Source organism: Lissotriton helveticus, chromosome 9 (genome assembly GCF_964261635.1).
Source record: "Lissotriton helveticus chromosome 9, aLisHel1.1, whole genome shotgun sequence".
NCBI classification, from domain to species: domain Eukaryota; kingdom Metazoa; phylum Chordata; class Amphibia; order Caudata; family Salamandridae; genus Lissotriton; species Lissotriton helveticus.
The window spans coordinates 1149635247-1149657343 of record NC_136070.1 but is presented as its reverse complement, the minus strand read 5'-3'; the positions used below and the strand labels follow the sequence as shown (position 1 = coordinate 1149657343).

The 22097-nt window shown below is 47.1% G+C and overlaps 1 protein-coding gene across 1 annotated transcript in view; it reads left to right on the top strand.

Annotated features, from left to right (window-relative positions):
* The window catches only part of CACNA2D3 (calcium voltage-gated channel auxiliary subunit alpha2delta 3), a 2522256-nt gene that overhangs the window by 1763875 nt on the left and 736284 nt on the right, over nt 1-22097 (top strand). Inside the window, exon 25 of the mRNA XM_078662383.1 lies at nt 202-297. Coding sequence (XP_078518509.1) covers nt 202-297 — 96 coding nt within the window. The remainder of the gene's footprint in view (nt 1-201; nt 298-22097) is intronic.

Here is a 22097-nt window from a genome sequence, read left to right as displayed (position 1 = left end):
ATGTATATTTCTTTGAATCCGGTAATGAACGTTTTTGTCCATGGTATCTTCTGTATTTTACAGCTACAAAGAAAGGTTTCCGTTAATGCAGTTTATGTACATTTGCAAATGCTACATACTGTTGCACTTTCTGTCATTAAAATAAAGGATTATATTTTCTGTCTGGAAATATTATCTCTACTGTGTTCTGTTCTATTTCAGAAATTCTGACAAGGGGGTGGAAGTTGCCTTTCTTGGAACGCGTACTGGTCTATCCCGTGTTAACCTGTTTGTGGGCCCAGAACAACTTACAAACCAGTAAGTGATTTTTAATTACTCAAATGGAACAGTATTTTAATGCATTATGGGTCTGCGGTTGTATTTTTTTATACTACAATGTACAATTCTGATGCCTCCATCTCGACTTGTTGCTTCCTATTGTATTGTTTAGTGAGGAACGACATGCTGGAACTAAAAACAAAGTTATACAGTCCCCAATATTGACCTATTTTGCCAAGTCTCACTTATCTTTTGGCATTGTATGAGATGTATTTTGAAGTGTCCTCTTTTTGTTTACCGAGTTCTGTCTCTGTAGAGCTCTGACTATTCTGTGGGTCTGATTTTGTTGATGATCACCTCAGTGAAGTCTTTTGTCCTCCCTCTGCATTGTATAAGTAACCTTTGTTGCGTATGGTTACTTAAAACAGTTTACAATATAAATAAAGCTCAGTTCTGTAAAATCCTTTTTTGTGCTAAAAGTTCATAAAAGAGATTAATAGGTGCATGATAAAAAAAAAATTAACATTTGTGGGGCCCATGCAGCTGTCTTAATCTAGTTCTTTTTGGGTTGATGGAACCTTCTTTCAAGACCGGCCGAAAGGGACCCATCTATGCAAGCTCGTTGCAGTTTGGTTTCTGCCAAGGTTAAACATTTTATCAGATTGCAATTCAGCCGGGGGTCGTCTGGTTTAATGCACGCTATCACTGCTTTTCTCCGCGTGCGGATTCTTCTTCGAGGGTTGAACTGTGGTTTGAGCAATCGAGCCCTTTCTTCCTTCAAGTGAATGGAGGTGCAGATCAAGAGTGCCAAGTCCTCCATTCGTGTCTGCACAGGCGGCAGCTCTCTGCATTGTTGATTAGCCGTTCACAGTGCAGAAACGCAAGAGGTGTGCCATGGTAATGCCATCGGCAAATCCACTGGTCCCATGAAGAAAAAAAAGGGTCAAGGTGCAGTTTTGAGTGAAAAAAACTGTCTAAATGAACATGCACTAACCCAGAAAATGCACGAGTTAGTGCATGAGCGCCGTTTCGCACATCACAACTCAGAAACAAGGAGCTTTGGTTGGCCCCACTTTATTTACAGGTTGTGTTGTAGGGAACTTGCGCACTAACTCAGAACAATTCAGAGAGACTCCATAGTTATTTTGTGTATTGTAGACAGTTTGCTTACATTCAGAAAGTGATGCAAACCTCTCGTTTGTGGTGCACATATGTTCCATATCTTGAACAGGTCTGCACCTAATTTACCAAACAGAAGCAGTTCCCCTTCAGGCAAGGCTTTAAGTGGGATGAAAAAACGGGGGGGTCTCTCAAAGGGGCATGGCCAATGTAATTAAGGGCTCAACTTAAAAACACGTTAGCTAAAAGTTTGTGCTTAGCATAGTGTGCCGCCCGACTGGTATTTTGTTGTTTCTGTCATTGCATCCAGATATATGACCACCAAGTAACATCATACCTACAACAAGTCGGGACTATTGTCTTTGTCAACGGTTGTTAGTTGCATAAGATAAATAAGATGCAAATGTGGCTTGTATATAATATTGAAAAAGCTTCCACATAAAGCCCTGGTGACACCAGACAATGTTGCTGCTCCTTAGTTCCGAAAAGAGAAGAGACATCCAGAGAGAAAATTACTCTCTTTAAAGGATTTCCCTTCCCCCTATAACGCTCGAAAAAAACGGACCTCCTGTGCCACTGCCACGGCACAAAACAGAGCCCAATAGAGACCCATTTCGAGGTCTCCTTAAAAAAACTGCCGGTGCTCAGACCCGGTGAGACCCGGCCCACTTAAAGCCCTGCCTTCAGGGACTCCAGGGATATAGTCCTGCCACCTGTGAGCCCAAGAAGCTGCTGCTAAATTAAATGATTAGACTGGTAATGTATTTCAGCAGTGTTCACACAAACACAGCTTTCGTGTTTACATGAACTCTGCAGTGCGCAGGTCAGACATTTTGGCCTCTCCTCCAGGCTCCTGATGATAGGGAGAGGACGAAGGGACTAAGCAACGATCAAGTTACCGCATGTTAAGAAACACACACATGCCCGAAGTACCTCATCAGGCGTTATCCCCACTACAACCCTTCCAGGACGTTACGATCCACAGGAGACAACCTAATAAAATTGGCCAAATTTAACTATAAAACCAAGGGGGGTAAGACCTTAACCTTCCTGTCATCTAAAGCCTGGAATTCAATGCCTAAGAACCTTAGATTGCTGACTCAGGAAAACCAGTTTAGGAAGCACCTTAAAACCAAGATCTTTAATCTTCCAGACGACTACGTAATGGCCACTATCTAATATTGTACTTGTAACCTTATGCACATTGTCTCATTAGCGCCAGGATGCTCCTTTCGGAGCGATAGTTGAGCTCTGCAAATAAACAATACAAATACAAATACACTCTGTAGTTGGATGCCTGCATTGTGCATATTTGAAGGGCATAATTCCCAAGCACAATCCATTTTATGTAGCAGGGATACTGTGCATGCCTCAGGCAGTGTAGTATATCTGCTAACATGTGGCTGTCTGGGCGAAAATCATTGCATCCCTGAGGCTATTGAGGGTAAAGATGGTTGAACGTGTGGAGTTTCACTCCATGGAATTCCACAGAGTTACAGAAAAACTCAGCGAGATCCGGCTGAATTCTGCCAATGGGTGGAGAATATGCAGCTCGTGCTGCAGTTCAGTGCTGGTAGCATGAGCAGCTAAATCAGTGCGGACTGCACCATGTGTTGCGCAAGAGAGTGCAGTCATTCGAGTTGATTTTGCTGCCGCTTTAGTAGAAAATCTACTTGAGATGCAACAAATCTACTTTAACGGCAGCCCTCTGATCATGACCGCTTGGGAGCAATGGCCACCACCCATGCTACAAAATCATGCTAGGGAAAGCCAAATCTAGCTCGCTCTTGCCAGCTTGCACATACTGAAGCCTCACTGGAGAAAATGTCCGCCACATGGCGATTGACAGAATTTGGCCAGAAATCCGCATTAAAGAGTAACACAGAGACCAAAATTCCACCAATTCTGTGAAAGGAATGGAACATTCCACTGACAGAGCAGCAGATTCAGGACCCGCAGCTAGTGTCTCAACTTTTGACTGGCCTGTGCTTTCAGTCCTTTCGGGAAGCTGGGAGAGAAATTGAGGTGAGGCTTCCTCGGAAACCTAGACCTGTTGCTATGTCTAGCTCCTTGCTAGGAATCATGGCTTGATTTTCCTATATCCAGCACCTAATTCCTGCTCTGCTGCTACCATGGAGCCTCTGAGATTCAATAAAAGTAAGAATGCTAAGTAACACAATCAGTGTTGCATCTCTGTATATGTGTGACTGAAATTGTGTTTGTGTGACTGAGAGAGAATGAGATTGAATGAGAGTGTGTGTTAGTTTAATGTGTCTGGGAGTGTCAATGTGAATGAAAAAGTGAGTATCAATGAGTGAGTGAGAGTTAGTATGAATAAGGGAAGGAGTGAGTGAAGCAGTGCAAGTAAGTTAAAATGAGTAAGTGAGGGGGAGATTGTGAGAGGGAGTGTAAAAGAGTTAAGTGAGTCTCTATCAATGGTGCAACAAGCGCAATTGCACCAGGGAACAGAGGCTTGGTGCACCTGCACCTGCTGCACTATGAAAGCAGAATACCTATACCCCAGCAGTTCAATTCAGAGCCTCTGTACATCCGTGTTTGTGAGGGAGGGTCAGTGATTGTGAAAGTGTGAGTGTGTGCAAATGCATTTGTGGGGGAGAAATAGTGAGTGTGAGTCTATGGGAAAAAAAGTTTGTGAGGGCACCCAAGGCACATTTTGAAAACAATGACGGGAACCCATGGCAAGTTTCAAGCCTCTCCACTTCATCACCAACCGCCACTGAAACAGGCATAACCTTCTAATTGTCGTAAGCGTAGCGTTTGTGGTTATGGATTTATGTGAGAAAACGATTTCCTCTCCCTTAATTTCTGTTTTTCAAATATTTAATAAAATATGCCACATGTGCTTGGAAATTAGAGGACTATTTTAATGAAGTATTGAAAACCTTTCTTCTCTCACTTAAACTATTTTTTGGAAACATGTCCCTTCTCCTTCCATTGCTTTCTAAGCAAAACTGCACTGATTCACTTTCCCATACTTTTTTGCAGGGATTGCTTTACCAAGCTCTATACCATCGCGAGCTACCAAATGTTTTATTTTAACCATCACCAGGAGTTTTCAATTTTTAGGGAACATTGACACCAGGCTGGTCGACATGCAGAGGTGACAACGGCAGTTTTACCTTATAAATCACTACTATGAATCGCTGCATGTTCATAGGTGTGGCAAATTCTTCTCAAGAATGTTGATATGTGGGGCATGGTCGAGCCACTGACCATGATGGCCATGCTGCTGTGAAGCTCCAAGCCAACAGCCCTAATCCTATGGTTCACGACTTCCATCCTTACTTTGTTCGGCAACACTGAGGTTGCCAGAGCATCTGAAGACCCGACTTCCTGGCAGAGTCCAGTGACCTATCTTGCCATGTAGGTCCGCTGCAGGGTAGGCAAGGCCCAATCCACCTCAGAGGCCTGCTGCGACATGGGCAGTGGGTGACCCTGAGGCCAGAGCTGCAGAGCCCCGCTGGGCCTCAACCCATCTGTCTCACCTCGCCTGGCCAGATGCTCCCATCTGCGTGGCCGTGGAGGCGCTACTCCAGACCTCTGTGGACGGCCCTGAGGCTGCGGACTTGGCCTGGGCTGGGCCTGATACAGGGAAACAACTTTTACAACGCAACTTTTACAACGCACTACCATTACAACAAAACTTTTACAACGCAACATCCATTACAACGCATGCCATTACAACGCAACCATTACAACGCATGACACTACAACGCACACCACTACAACGCATGTCTTTACAACGCAGTCATTACAACGCATACCATTACAGTGCATAACATTACCATCCAACACTTACCCTACTGTTGCACCCCCTGGAGTTAGAATAGTAATTTTTACCCCTACACTATCCAACACTTACCCTACTGTTGCACCCCCTGGAGTTAGAATAGTAATTTTACCCCTACACTATCCAATACTTACCTAAACATGCAATGTAATGTTATGCGTTGTAATGGTATGTGTTGTAGAGGTATTATGCGTTGTAATGGAATGCGTTGTAAATGTAGTTTTTTAAATTTCGTCGTAATGGTATGCGTTGTAATGGAATGCGTTGTAATGGATGTTGCGTTGTAAAAATGCGTTGTAAATGTATGCGTTGTAAAAGTGTGCGTTGTAGTGACATACATCCCCTGATACATCTCCCCTTCCTCGTTGGGTGGGCTGCTGCCTAGTACTGGTGCCATAGGTGCCACCTGTGTGGACCCCCGCATTGATTGTGACCTGCCTGTAGATTTGTTGGTGCTGTGGGCGAGCATGCCTGCTCTACGTTTCACCGAGTTACTGCACGGCACTACGAGATGTGCACCCTTGCTGGACGGCTGAGGGGGCTGCACGGCTGAGGAGGTGGGCCTGGGTCCTGCAGCCCTCGTGGTGAGTGATCCTGCTGCTATCCCACCCATCGCCAGCTGCCCACCACACATTGAAAGGCTGCCTACATGTGATTAATTCCTCCCACCAGGTTGAGTGCTCCACGTTTGGGGCTCATTGGCCCGTCTCTTGCCTCTCAGCCCACCGTCTATCTTTCATGAGTGGCTGTGCCTCCATAACTGCTTGCGACTACAATGTGACTCCTTGATGCCCAGCGATGACCTCCAACCTTCCGTGCTCCCCCTTCATAATCATACCTGCTTGGGACGCTCTGGGCTGGAGCTTGTGGATATTAGAGCTGCCACAGATTGACGGGGCCCTCTGTAGCAGTGGGATAGTGCCAATTTCACTTGCCCTGTTTTTTCAACTACATCTGCCAGCTGCGCCATTAAATCCTCTCTGCAGCTCCACCACCATGGGCCAGGGGGACCCTAATCAGCATAAATTGACATTTGACCAACCCAAATCATCAAGTCCCCAGGCCCCCCCATCTGACATGGATGATGAGTAGGACTGCGTGGCTCGCACATACCCCCTGGAAGAAGTGACCTTAATCCTCACGAGCAGCGCATGGAATTCCGCCCCATAGATACCTGTTTTGACTCCCTTACCTCCAGACTAGACCACATGGGGGAATGGTTAGACAGACGAGGCAACTGCCTTGACGCTGTGAAGGAACACGTCTCCACTCTTGAGTACACGACTGGCAAAAACTGAACGGTTCCTGAAAGCATTCACCATTAAAAATGAGGATTTTCAGAAACTTCATTAGGGTGGACCTTGGGAAATGGAGATCACTATCATGGCTGGCCCACCTTAATGCGGTTAAGATTTCCATTCTTCCCAAAATACTGTACTTTTTTCAAACCCTTCCAACTCCTATCACCCAACAGGACATTCTGAGCCTACAAAGGAAGGTTACTGCTTTTATCTGGGGCAAGGGAAAGCTGAGATTCTCCAATAAACTCCTAATGTCGCCAAAGAATCGGGGGGCCTGGTATACCCTAATTTCCTTGTCTACTATTGGGCATCGCACCTGCGCTTTGTCTCAGAGTGGGTCGCTGGTGAAAGCGAGAAACACTGGTTTCATATGGATAGGGCGGTAGCCTGCCACCTGCTCTTGGACTTAGCCTGGTTGCCAAGGGAAGTGCGTCCCCGCAGCGCTTACATCGCTACCCCAACGCGAACCGTCCTGGAGATATGGGACAAGATTGCGATTGCTCGATGCCTCACTACTTTTCCTTACCCTAACACACCCCTGGCCTGCAATCTGGGCTTTCCCCCGGCCCTCCAGCCTACTTCCTTTCAGGCTTGGGCAGCCGGAGAATGTCGTACTATCACCGATCTTTTGAGGGGGAGACTTTCAAATCTTTTGATCTTTGCAGGCAGGAATTTCAACTCCCGGCCACGGCGCGCTTCCAATATTTCCAGATCCGACATTGGTTGCATACCCCCTCATACACAGTGGGAGCCACATGTCAACTTACCCCATTTGAGTCCTTAGTTCACTCCTTTGACGGCTCACAGGACCTGATCTCTCGGACCTGTAAGGTTCTTCAGCATTCGAATGCACTACCTCTTCACACAGACCAACATAGGTGGCATGTAGATATTGCCGAAGAAGCCCCCCCAGAACACTGGGAACAATGCTGGAGAGACATCCCCAACACTTTTAAAAGCATTGCACAACAGGAGACGGCTTACAAAGTAATGACTTGTTGGTATTATACCCCCCTTAGACATCAGAAGATGTTTCTCACCTCCACAGCTTTATGTTGACATTGCAAGGCAGACACAGGCTCATTTCTTCATATTTGGTGGTCATGCCCACTCCTGACAATCTTTTGGAAAGAGGTGTTAAGCCACATCAGAAAGGTAATGGGATTGCCTATTCTGAGCACCCAAGGGATAACGGTTCTCGGACTTCCACCTCGGTCTCTTAAAGCAATAACCCACTCAGATTGGCGTGATTCTTCATATGCTAGGTGCAGCAAAGCAGGTCATTGCATTGCACTGGAAAAAGGCTCTTACTCCTCCCTCCTCCTGGGTGGGTTACCCGCCTCTGGCATGTAATGGCGATGGAGCTTCTCTCCAGTCGTCTAGCACACACTAACGCTAAATTCACGCGTATCTGGAAACCCTTAGTGCTGCACCTCTCTAAACTGGAACTTGCTCAATCCCTCCCTCCCCGCTTGAGGGCTCTCCAGTTATTTGAAGATGCTTTACTTTCTCAGGGGGAGACTTTTTAGGGTGAGGTGGGGCGGACTGAGATCCCCCTCTGTAAAAAGGCAGGGCCGGACTCGGCCAAGAACCCTTCAGTATTTGCCCGGCGTTAGCCGCCTCTCACACCATTCAATATTACCAAACAAAGAGGCAGGCGCTGGAGGCTGGAAGGCAGGAAACAGGAGTTTATTCCGACGGAATCAGAACACGTCAAATCAGACAACAGGGTATCTTCTCGAGGTGCTCTAACCGCATCTCTGAGGCCTGGCCTCTTATACACAAGTTTATGGCTTTATTACATTTATGACATACGTGGTATTGCTTTGAAGTACGAAAAGGCATCCTTGGAATCCCCGGTTCAGGCCCGTTCTCACACATATCTACAGTAGGGGTCCCCATCCAAATCTCAGCATGATGGCTATCGCGCAGCTGGACATTCCGCTGGAAACAGGAATGCGGGCGATCGGTCGGATCTAGGGGTGTGAAGGCATTGATTAATCCCCGCTCCTTTGATGTGAGGCGAGGTCCTACTGTAGGGGGCAATAAACTGCATCTGTTGGGCTAGGTGATGGCCTGGGATCAGGCCGGACAATCGGACAGGGAGGAAGAGGCTATCAAAGGGCCTGTTCTATGAATGAGATGAAAGAGTGAGGGGGTCAGCACGGGATGTGGCTCGGAGACAGGGTCAAGCTGGAGGTGCGTTTATGGCCCAAGCAGGAGAGACCGGGGGCTGTCGGGGCGCGGGGGGGGGATGCTTGCGAGGCCGGGGAGTGAGGGGGAGAGAGAGACGCGCAGGCTATTGGCAGTGGGCAGAAAGGCTATGGCACACAAAATGGCTGCCACTTACGTGCATGAAGGGGCCTAAAAAGGGACAAGATGGCGTGGCCACTGTTTCACGATTTTCACTTTACTTTCAACAGTGGCTGTGGTGAACATAAGTGAACGCCGCTTATGTATACCTAATTTAGTCATTTTCCACAGTCCCCAGTTTTTATCATAAGTTAGTTCATTTCTGTTCATGTCACAGGTGAGGATGTACAAGCTGACATTAGTTATACAATTCGCTTTGGCAGCCCATATGCATTACGGGCAGATGGAAATAATTCTGCTATCAATGCTGACAGACTCGTACATAACCATATGTAGTCAAGGTGATAGGCGAGGAGGCAGTGCATACAAAATTAAATTAGCTGTGTCATACATTAGACCTGGAGATGGGGACATTACTTAGATGATGTAGGGAACTCGTTCGAATACAAACATGATGTCATACAAAAAAATGTTCTGGCAGAATAAGGGCTTTTAAGTACATTACTTGAGGTCTGGACTCCGTGGGGATCAAAACTAGACAGCATGTTCATGTGTATGACTGGTGTTCTATAATCATCATGATACAGAGTTGACGCTTTCTTAGTTATCCATGCACAGTTGAAAGTGACCGATGTAAGGTTTCGAAAGCTCAATTGGGTGATAATCAATACAAAGTGGTTGGGAGAGGAATTCAGCTTAATACAAGTGACAGTCAAGGGGTGGTAATGTCCAAAAAAGGTTCTTCTTTCCAGTGTCTTATTACAGCGAGCCATCACTGGTAGGCTCTCATTGTTCTTCCTCTTTTTTCGTTGACACTGTTGAGCACCGGCGGTGGAGCTATGCGTCCAACTCTAATCCAGATTTCGCGTTGCAGGGTGTGGCCATTCTTTGCTCTCAGACCACAGTCCTGATTGTCTTGCTCCTAACTGATCTACCATAGGTACTTTAGGCGGAGTACCCGCATTCCGTTCTTCTTTCGTGACAAACCCTATTCTATCTTTGTGCTGTGTTTCTTCTTGAAGTCAAGTTAAAAAAAAACTCCATATGGAAAAAGGGGGGGGGATGGGGGTGTGCTTTGGGAGGCCGAGGGAAGAGAGGGTGGAGTGGGATCAGATCTGAAATGGACCAAGGAGGGCAGAAATCTCAAGCAAGTGGGCCCATCAATCGGGCTCAATGGGCTGGGACTTTCGGCACGAGCTGGTCAACATGCAGGGGCTTCTGGACAGCCCTTGTTTCTTTCATTTTCCATGTTGAGAATGGTGCCTCGTCCCGCATCTCTTTGCTCTGTGGCTCCGCCTTGGTCGAGGTCATAGATGTTCCCAGATCTGCAGCCAGGCTGTGCGTTACGTCCGGCCCCTCTCCTCCGACGACTGCATGTTACCTTTAAATAAGTACAAAAACAAGTCTTAGAGAACTGGCAGGGGAAGACGTTCACATACTTCAATTTCTCTCCCAACCCCAAGTAGTTGGGGAAACTTTATCGGTCACGATAGGGTGGATGTTTATTATTCCTTACATCGGGGTATGCTATTAACTCATGAATCATCGCTGTGGTGCAGGTTTGCAGGCATTTTTACTATTTTTCATCATCATGTCTGTTTGGTGTTTATTCCTGTTACATTTGCTAACGTGATTTATCTTTAAAAACAAGGTCATCAGCTACACTCTTTAAGGTTTTCTGGGATGGCTGGTACAGAACTGGGACCATTCTGGAAAAACGGGGACGTTTCGGACACTCTACTTTTGTGCAATGGGCGGTGGTAATCTGAATGATGAAGGCGGTGTTACTCAAGCACAAAAAAAACCACTGACATATAGCTCCCTTTTAAGGGCCAGATTAGGGGACATCAGTCATCTTACCTGTCCTTTCTTTCTCAGCCAATTAAGTTCCATAATTTTACAGAAAGGAGAGGTAGTAATATGGCAAGATACGGTCGTTTTGTTTCTGTCAATTTGTTCAAACACTGTCGTGTTCAAAGCCAATTATACATGTACCAGTGAGGTACAGTGTCGCCATTTATTCAAAAGGGAGCAAGGGAGCCCTCAGAGGGAGAGAGCGTCGTGCGAACCAAATAGGCTATTAGTACACGTACAACATAAAGAGAGAGAGAGAGGAAAAACGTGTATAATAATAGGCTATTCAGTGCACACACACATAGAACAGTACGGGTCAGTTTTACGTGTAAAAACACAAGCTGAGGGAAAACATAAATCCCTAGTTTACGTACACACAAATACCAGATAGGGCGCGACAGTACATACATCAAGTACGAAAACCTAAGACAAGACACAGAGCTATTTCGGGCAAAAGGACTTTGTCATGCGTGTTGCGTATTCTCAGTATTCCCTTTAATTCATTTGGGGGTCGAGCTCTTTTTATTCTTATTCCTTCCTAATAGAAGACAATTTTTGTTGGTAACCTCATTTCAAAAATACGTACTCCTTTTTAATTGGTCGGACATTAGTCCAGTCGTGCTTATACTCACGCTGGGGTCTTCCAACATCTAGCAAATGATGACGATAAAGGTACAATTCCGGTTTTTCTATGAGGATGGAAGAAGAAAGGGTAAATCTAAAACATGACAATATCCCTAATTTCTGGGCTGAGGGGGATTTTGGATGAACCTCGACCCGGGGTACTCTTAACTTCTCTTATTTTAGTCAGCGCATAAATTGACTCACTGGTGCGCATTATTTTGGGTATACATTTGGGATATCGGTTGGGGTCGGGTTCGTTGTACTGCAGTAACCCCTCAAGTTTCTTGGTGTAGGCCATTCTCCCATTTACTAGCTCTAGAGAGAAAGAGTCGTCTCTAATTAAGGAATGTGCTATACTCTTATTCGTCTTTCACATGCAGGTACCATGTTCGGGCTGAATTTTCCTAGCCCATTAACCGTTCGATCAACACCTCAGTCATACAAAAAGCATTCTTTTGTCAACCCAGACGTGTGCCACACGTAAGCATTCATACGGCACAAATCAGGGCCCATGCGCACATTCATACCATACAAATTCTTTCACGCTCCCAGAGATAGCTCCTGTATACAGTGTACCATCTCACAGAGCTAGCCTATTTTTCTTTTTGCGTGGAACACGGTGCGTTTTAGGTCTTCTCCATACTTCAGCTGAAATTCCGATATTAACCTGCAGAAAAAGAAAAGAGGGGGAGGGGGCAGCGTTCAAAGCACATCAGCGTGCGTAAACACGAAAATGTTTTTACCTACCACGTACCTGACTTATCTCTTTGGGATGTAGTACCTTGCATCTCGGCATTGAAGCCCAGAGGAACTGGTAGTGCGGCAAAGACAACCGATGATAGGCTGTTTATTACATAGATCGCTCGAGGGTGGTAGTACAGACCGCATGTAGGAAAGGGTCAAAAGCCAGCGGTATTCAGTATAAGGTGAGGGGGGGGTGACGGAGTCATGTTTTCATTTGAAGGAAAGAAATGGTCTACAGTGGTATAGGGTCGTTCCTATTCGCAGAGCATGGAAACTATTGGGGGGTGGCAAGTTTCACTGAGGGCTTTCGTGCCTTCAATAGTATGCGTTTTGCCTAACGTTAGACTAGAGGGAATTCCTCTGGTGAGTTTTAGGAGCGTTTAAAAACTCCTCTGATACACGGGGTGGGTAAAACAAGGATTATGATGTTGAGGATTCCGAGGACCAGAATGCACTCGGGGTTCATCACTAACAATACTTCGGGTTAATGTACTTCTTCGGGGAATTTACAACTGTAGTGTAATTAAAGATTCCTAGTTTGAAAATGGCGCGCTTTCGATCCACAAGGGGGCTGTGAAGTAAAAGAGGTCTGGTCTACTGTCCTATTCATAGATACATCTAAATATCCGGATCTTTACCTATTGCTTATGCTGCAGGAATGTAAAATACGACAGATCTTGACTATTCTTTTTGCATTATTTCTGTGTACTATGTCTTTTTAATTTTTCATAATAAAAATTGCTCCATTTTATTTGCCCTTCATTTATTTGAGGATAGTAGCCTTTATTCGAAAACCTACCAATCTAAGTGACTGTTATGATGTTAGTTCCATATATTTTAAAAACCTTTATTTGTGAAGATGTCAGCATTCAAATACGGGCCTCCAACCATATAGGCCGGTCACGGAGCAGACGGGAAACGCATGAGGTAAGGAGAGATTACACTGTAGTATAGAAATACGTAACAGGCGAGCCATTTAATTAAAAACTAAACGTGACTAATGGTTGCGGGATCAGTGAAGGTTTAATTTTATAATTGGAAGTATAACAGGATCAGTTACAATAAAATCGTCCATACGCACACCATGGGCGAATATCATGAGTAACATTACTTCGGAGCAATAATAATACAATAATCAATAATGAATAAAAACCCACATCAATAGGGTTGTCCGCATGCCCAGTCAGTACCCTTCCCCGCCCGCCGTGTGCACAAAGACCGCATACATATCCCATAACATCAAGGCTAAGCAACTAGAATGTCATAAGGAGTTGCAAGTCTCGCCTATACTGGCGCCATTTTGGTTGAGGCCGGGCAGGTCCAGAGTATAGTCCAAACGCCTCCAATAACTAGCGGTCAGACCAGAACCCCTTTCGGCAGTTCAAAAAATATTCTGTTAACGCCAACGGAAAGGACAGGCGGCATGAACCGTGACTTAAACGTGAGGAAGGCAGAATCTTCCCTACCGGGCCACGCTGAGGTCCCACCGGAACTGATTGAGTTGGTAGTCTACAGTATCTCTTAGTAATTTAGGACAAAAGCTGGCGTTAGCATGAGAGCACCGCCATCTCGTGACAACGTCGTGGCCCCTCCGGAGAGCGGGACAGCAGGCGTATCCCTCCGTCGATTCACTGAATCGTCCTCCCTCACGGCACCAGATGAGGGTAAGGCGGCGGTCACCCCCACCGGAAGCCCGCGGGAGTCGGGGGCCAACGACTTCCGTAGAATCTTTAGAGCTGAGAGAACGTCTTCAAGAGTGGGGTTCATGCCCGAGCAGGCAAGCATCCGAGTTCCATGGTAGCCCAGAGCCATCTTAGTGGACCAGGCCGAAATCCGGGGAGCCGGCCGCCATCTTGACAGTCCCACAGCAGCTGCCCTTCACCACGGCCACCGGAGCAGTCCTCCCCCCGGTCAGCCAGCCGCGGGGGATCCGCAAGTGGAACGCGAACGGCAGTCTTGGTGCAGGAGAGGAACCTCCATCTGGAGGTGGAGGGGGCTGTCCGCGCCACCTCTCCGCGGGCGCCCCACGCCATCTGCGGGCATCCCACGCCATCTCCTGGCGCAGGTATACAAGATGGCTGGACCAGGCAACAAAGGGGCGAGCCATCAGCAAGGCATCCCCCGCACACAACTTGCTGGACACCACCTCTGGACGACCGGGGGACGGGCCTCGGCGCGTTGTGTTGCCTCCGGCGTATTCGCACAACGGTCCCTTTTGGTCGGCCTCCATCCTCCACCCCAGGCCGCCACCGATGTCGCCTCGCCGGCTGATGACTGCAGGCAAGGCCCCGGTCTCCACGTGCCGGAGGCCTCATTTTCCGGACGAGCGTAGCTGCGGATCTGCTGCATTCCGGAGCCCCCAGGACAGATGGTAGGTATAAGGTTGTCGTTATTGGGCAGGGTGGGCGGCAGGATAGACACGTTTGGGCAGCGGGGTCGGCGGAGCCGAGCTACCTTGCGGCCATCACGGTGTCGAGCTCGGCTCCTCCCACTAGTTTCATATTTCTCATGAAGGGCTGTTCCTAGTGTTTCTTTTTTAGCGGGGGTCAAAAAAGATCCCATCAGTGGCCTACTGACTTTGCTCGATTCCTTTTGTTTTTCCTAGCGATTTTTATGTCATAGTTTATTGGAAAGATACAGCGGCTAATCCGCATTTTATATACATGTCCTTTTTATTAGGGGTGCCCTCCGGTGGAGCCGGATGATCTACCTCTAATAAACGGTCCGGGTTGAACCAACTACTGAACAATGGGGAGAAGATAGTCTGCACTACCTATCCTTCACTACTTTGCGAAGACTAGGCAGAATATTTCTATTCTACAGTATTCGCAAATAGGGAATACCCAAAGAGAGAACTAATTCCAAACAGTCAATGTTCGGACAAACAATCAATCAATCAAATGAGGAATAAAATAGGCGCGACGGGTTACAACGGGGGCAAAAGCCTGCGCTACCTACCCTTCACTATCTGCAAAGAGAGAGGGAAATTCCTGTTCCTCCCCGTTTGTAGGCAAAGAAGATCCTTTCAAAGAACCAATTTCGAACAGTTAATGCTCGAACAAACAATCAATCAATGGAGAGGGAAGTAGGCGCGACGGGTTACAACGGGGGCAAAAGCCTGCGCTACCTACACTTCACTATCTGCAAAGGGAGAATACTCCTATCCTTCGCCGTTTGTAGACAGAGAATCTCTCAGAACCAAACAATCAAATGCGTAATACTAGTATTTTCCAAGACAATCAAACAATCAATTCGCAATTCGTCGTGTTACACGACCTTACCCGGACCGCATGGACAGTTTCTCGTCTTCCGCTTCCAGCGCCTGATCGTCCTCTATTCTACGTAATTGCTGTGGCACTCCTGATGGTTCCCAGTCAGGACCGTAGATCACTCGAGAGAGGTCTGCTCGGAACCGGTGAAGTTCGGATGATCGGCTGCCAGACGAGGGTCTATCGGGCAGGTGCACTCCCCGATCGTTGCAGTCGTTCACTCTGTCGTTGGGACCTCTCCCACTGGATCCACGTGCCACTGATGGGCCCCACGTTTGGGACGCCAATTGTAAAAAGGCAGGGCCGGACCCGGCCAAGAACCCTTCAGTATTTGCCCGGCGTTAGCCGCCTCTCACACCATTCAATATTACCAAACAAAGAGGCAGGTGCTGGAGGCTGGAAGGCAGGAAACAGGAGTTTATTCCGACGGAATCAGAACACGTCAAATCAGACAACAGGGTATCTTCCCGAGGTGCTCTAACTGCATCTCTGAGGCCTGGCCTCTTATACACAAGTTTATGGCTTTATTACATTTATGACATACGTGGTATTGCTTTGAAGTACGAAAAGGCATCCTTGGAATCCCCGGTTCAGGCCCGTTCTCACACATATCTACAGTAGGTGTCCCCACCCAAATCTCAGCATGATGGCTATCGCGCAGCTGGACATTCAGCTGGAAACAGGAATGCGGGCGATCGGTCGGATCTAGGGGTGTGAAGGCATTGATTAATCCCCGCTCCTTTGATGTGAGGCGAGGTCCTACTGTAGGGGGCAATAAACTGCATCTGTTGGGCTAGGTGATGGCCTGGGATCAGGCCGGACAATCGGGCAGGGAGGAAGAGGCTATCAAAGGGCCTGTTCTATGAATGAGATGAAAGAGTGAGGGGGTTCAGCACGGGATGTGGCTCGGAGACAGGGTCGAGCTGGAGGTGCGTTTATGGCCCAAGCAGGAGAGACCGGGGGCTGTCGGGGCGCGGGGGGGGGGGTGCTTGCGAGGCCGGGGAGTGAGGGGGAGAGAGAGACGCGCAGGCTATTGGCAGTGGGCAGAAAGGCTATGGCACACAAAATGGCTGCCACTTACGTGCATGAAGGGGCCTAAAAAGGGACAAGATGGCGTGGCCACTGTTTCACGATTTTCACTTTACTTTCAACAGTGGCTGTGGTGAACATAAATGAACGCCGCTTATGTATACCTGATTTAGTCATTTTCCACACCTCTCCCCCTCCTGAGGCTATTATGGAGAAAGATGATGACCATGACTGGAGTGTATACCCCAAGCACTCTCTTAGTGGGAGCTTCCTTCCCCTGGCCCCCCTGCATATTTGGTATCTCTTCCCCTCCCTTTTTCTTCTCATCTCTCTTTCTCTTTTCTTTTTATAACTTGACAGAACAGCTTTTTGATAGGAGATGGTTGATCTACAAGTTATACCAGTCATTTAATGTAGAAGCCCCCCCTTTAAGCGGCATGCATACTTGTTGGCTATCGCATAGTGCTTCTTGAACTCTGTTAGAGAATGGCTCAGCTACAGCCCTCCTCATAGTACTCTACTGCTCTTATTGTCAAATGTTGTTGACGTAAGTTATTGCCTGATTATGATATAATAAAACAGATTTCAAACAAAAATGAGGATTCAAAAGCCCACACTCTACGCAACAATATCTACATAATTGGCCTGGAAGAGACCCCCAACATGGGGAACCCAGAACAATTTGTGGAAACCTTGCTAGTTGAGCTATTTGATGCCCTGAATGTCTCCCCTACATTCATCGTGGAGAGGGAACAAAGGTCCCTGGCCCCCCCAACCTCCTCCCGGAGCTGCACCACAGCCAATATTTGCACACCTACTAAATTATAGAGACCAGGATGCCTTCTCCATCAGGCCAGAGAGTGCTTTCCTCTACACTACCAGGGCACCACCATCTCCACTTAGCTGGATTTTACCTTGGCTGTGCGGGATGCATGTTGGAAGTTCATAGAGGCAGAGGTGGATCTCAGGTAACACAGGATCAAGTACGGCATGCTCGACCCCTCCCGGCTTCGGGTGGTATCAGATGGCAAACCGTGTTTTTTCGACAATCCGGCCTAAGTGCTCACATTCTGCAAATGATTGGGACTGGGTGGTCCCTCCTCAAACCGCCCTACCCCGGATCGCTCACCACAGGATGACAATGTTTCACCTAGTGCAGACCTCTTCAATCCTGGCTGAAGGGCCATGCTCTGATTGTATTGCAGGTTTCACCGGGCCACCAGATCACTAAGGGTTTCCTGCAGCTATATGTTCTGCTTTGTTGGTCCCTCCCTTCAATCTGTGATGTCTGCCTCAACGTTTATGGAACACGCATAATTACTCTTGTTCAGAATGGTCTCCTGCCTCCAAAACATTGCCCTCCCCCCTAGGATGATTCTGAGTTCTACAATGTTGTGGGCCTTATTAGGATTTGCAAGAACTTCTACTCCTAGTGTGGGTGGGGGGATGTTATTGGGGGATTGTCTTTTGGATTTTCATGCTCGTTGTGACTTCTTCTTTTCCTCTCCTTTCTTCTTTTTTCCTTGACGAGACAGAACTTTTCAGTAGCCTCCCTAACAGACCTGATAGAGCAAACCCTTCCTATTCCACTCTTTTCTCAAAGGGTGCGTCTAAGCAGATGGTGGATATGACCCTCCTTAACTGGAACGTCAGAGTCTTGAATAACTCTGGTAGTAGAATACCTCACTAGACATGGCACCAAGATCACACTAGGAAACACATCTACACCCCCAGACATCACCGGACTTTGCTGCGTTGTGAGGCTCGCATAGTTTTTTTGCCAGCTATTGCTCTTTTTCCAGGGTAGTCTGCATACTTATACATACGTTTCTTGCCTTTATGCACCAATCTACTGTTGCAGACACTCAGGGCTGTTACGTTATGGTGACAGGAACCATGCTGGGGAGATGAATTGTTTTCTTGACTCTATATACCCCCAAACAACAATGACACCCCTTTTGCCAGACCGTGCCCACCCTGCTGGATGGCCTTGACGTAGGCTCTGTTCTGGTGGGCAGTGACTTAAACATCCTTATCGAATACCACCATAGTGCCTCCAGCATCATCCCTTGTACTAAGCCACACTCTTTGCGCACTTCTCAGAATATGATACATGCGCACATGTATGTATGTAATGTATGTAAATGTAGTTGAGCTCTGGGATGTCTGGTGCACACACCATCCTGCGACTACAGGTTACGCTTTACTCAGAGCCACATTGGATTATTGGCTCTTGTCTGCAGCTGACTTCCCATGGCTCCCAGACATAAAGGTGTTGCAGCACATGACGCTGTAGTAGAATGTCCGCAATATCTGTAATAGTCTGGCACAGGTGGAGAATGCCCTCAAGCACATAGATGAGAGGAATGCTTCCTCGATTTCCCCTTCTGCTCTCCATGAGCACTCCATTCTATTGGAGGCGTTTCATGACCTGGCTGACAGGGAGTTTGCTCTTCTTTGTAAACACACTATGGCATGAAAATATGGTGAGGTTGAACGCCCCAGTTGGATGCCTGTCCACCTCCTACACCCCGCTCGGGGACCCTGATATACAGCAGCACTGGGTATTGATGATTCTACCCGTCTCACTTCTACTGAAGACATCCTCTCCGACATAGCTTCGTACTATAAATAACTGTATACATCTTGTCTCACTCCTGAGTTATTAGTGCGTCTGGGTTATTTAGAGGAGATATCTATGGTCTGGCTCTCCAGCGGCCAATCACAATTTCTGAGCGATCCATTCACCGCAGAGGAAATAGCCCAGAAGATTGATTCCCTGGACTGTTCCAAGGCACCTGGGTTAGACGGCCTGATGGGTGCTTTTTATAAAGCCTATAAAACTACTGTGACCCTCCCCCTCTGCTGGAGGTATAAGCTGAAGCCCTTACTACTGGAACACTTCCTCCTTCCATGTGAGAGGCAGTGATCTCCCACCTACTGAAACCAGGCAAGGACCCCAAACGCTGTGCTTCGTACAGACCACTCTCTCCCCTTAATTTTAATAAGATTTGGGCCATAGCTTTTTCTAATCAGCTGCTATTACTGTTAGATACAATACTGTCACCTGTACAGACGGGATTCAAACCACACCAGTCCACCTCTCTTAATGTGCTCGCTGTTTTCTTGGTCTTAGGTAAGATATCCCCTGGCACCCCCACAGTAGTCGCCCTACTCGATGCGGAGAAGGATTTTGACTCCCTGGAGTGGCCCTTTCTCCATGACACCCTGCAGAAACTTGGAATTCCCGGGAGCTTCACAGCCCTTATCTCCTAACTATACTCGAATCCAACTGCTCACATCCGGATTAATGGTTCCCTCACTGACCCCTTCAACATCTCACATGGCACTAGGCAGGGGTGCCCAGTCTCACCTTCATAATTTATTATATCAAATAACCCACTGGTGCGCCACCTCCAGGAACGCCATATGCACCCTGGCTTACAGTTCCCCACGGGGCTGCTCCTTATGCCCATGTATACTGACAATATAATTTTTTCGTTTGACACCCCGCCTCCAGGAGATGATCCAGTTTGGCGAGCTATCGGGCTTATGCAATAATTGGGCAAAATCAGAGCTGTCTCTCCTCACTGATGCCACCACACCCTCTGCGTGTGAATATCCCTTTAAATGGTCCGCCGACACCACTAAGTATCTGAGCGTGTTTTACACAGTAATAAGGAGCATGTTATCCGTTTGAATTACGGCCGTGCGGTTGACAAGCTCTGTACCCAGATTGATCACTGGCTACAACTCCCCCTCTCTATGGCCGGCCGTATAGCCATTATAAAAATGACATTCTTTCCTCATTTCCTGTATGTTTTTATAAACATACCCATACCATTAACCAAGGCCTTTTTTTCTACACTCAGAAGCCTACTTTTGAAATTAGTTTTGGCGGGCCGTACAAGTCAAGATGCTTGGAACTCCCTAATTCTCCACTAAGATCGCAGGGGCTTCTCGGTACCTGATTTTCAGTGGTATTTCCTGGTAGCCCAGGCCCGTATCACTGGTTCCACCCAGGCGCACAGCTATCCTACTTCAGACCAGAACATGACCTGGCCAACCCTACACCCTTGAATGCACTATTGCCACAGGGCATTAGACTGGACCTTACTGACATTCAGTCTTTATTGACCACTTGCTGGGCCTGACGGGAACGCTGTGGCACATTGGGCTTTAACTTCTTATATTCACCGAGTCTCCCCCTTCTCCTGATTCCATGGCTCCCACTCACAACCGAAAAATTAGTACAGCGCACGCTACATAAATATGGCCGCCACTCCTTTGGAGATGTGTTCCCGGATGGACATGTCCTATCCCACAACCTCGATATTGCACACTCTGACATCCCCTTCATGTATAGATTAATTTTCAGAAGTCTCCACATTCTGCTGTGATCCCGTATCCCGTCCTACCCACTTGCCCCTGACGAATTCACTCCGCTCACCCTTTTTGATGAGGATTTCCTAAATCTAGCATGGACCTGCCCACTGATAGCTGCATATTGAACGGAAGTGTTCCGTATCCTCTCTAAGATGATTTCCATGCCTATTAACTCTTCCCCATGTATAGCCCTACTAGGCAATGTCTCTCCCATTCCAACAACTAATCGCAGATTTTCCACCATCGCACTTCTTCTGGCCAAGCAGGAGATTGCTCTTCATTGGGGCAGTTGTATACGTCCCACCGTTAAGGCCTAGCTCTGCAGTATGACCACATGGGACCTGACGAGTGAAGTGTATTCCTCCCTACTACTGCTAACAGCCCGCCTTAAAGATATTTGGCAGCCTCTTAGACAGTATCTACTCACATTGACTCCAGACTCTCTCACTGCCCCCCCTCAAGTGCCTCCTAACAAGCCACCCTCAGACAGCTCCAGCCAGGCCAATGACATGTGACGAGCCACGCCTTGTGCCATCGTCCCTGTCTGCAGTGACTACCTTATTTTGTTTATTTGATCTTTTACCTCCTAAACAGTTGTCTTCTGTTTTACTTACCCTTACTATCCTTTATTGGACTGTATTTTATACATGCAACAAGTCTTGCAATGTCTTGGTACACGATGTAATGTCTTCGCTAATGTCTCCTTTTTCTGTACCGTTAATCTGAAAATCTTTAAATAAAGTATTTTTTTTTTTAAATGTCATATATGCTATCTGTCCATAAAGTAAACCCCGGTTCTGATTCACACTGCAGCACAAAAATGACTAGTCCAGAAAAATATCAGGTATATAATTTCTCCAGGTCAGGGCAGATATATAAACCTGTACACCAACACTTATTCCTGCGTGAGTACCAGTGTCCCAGGGCTTGCAATGCAGGACGTGGACGTATTTCTCTCAAAGCTGCATTGGACCTCCCCCTTCAAAAGTTCTGCTCCGGATAGGACCTGAGTTTTGAAAAGTAAGTATCAGTGAGCCCAAATCACTGTGCGCCTATGTGGGAAGGAGGGTTTGTTCATGAAATCCATGCAGTTCTAATGTGCATGAGCAATATGCAGAAGCACATCTTGTTCAGGGAAAATATTGATGTGCAAAATATAGTTAATTTAAACAGCCATTCCTCCTCGATGTTAACTTTCTCGACAATATTGTACTTGACCAAACACATGATTTTCCTTTAGTTCTGCACACATCCTAGATGAAGTATCTTTTGATACCACCACAATCAATGGGAATCAATGGGACAATAAGTTTATTATAGAATGTTTCTTTCTTACTAGTTATGCCCAGTACGTTTTAAATGCCCAGTACGTTTTATGCATCATTCTTG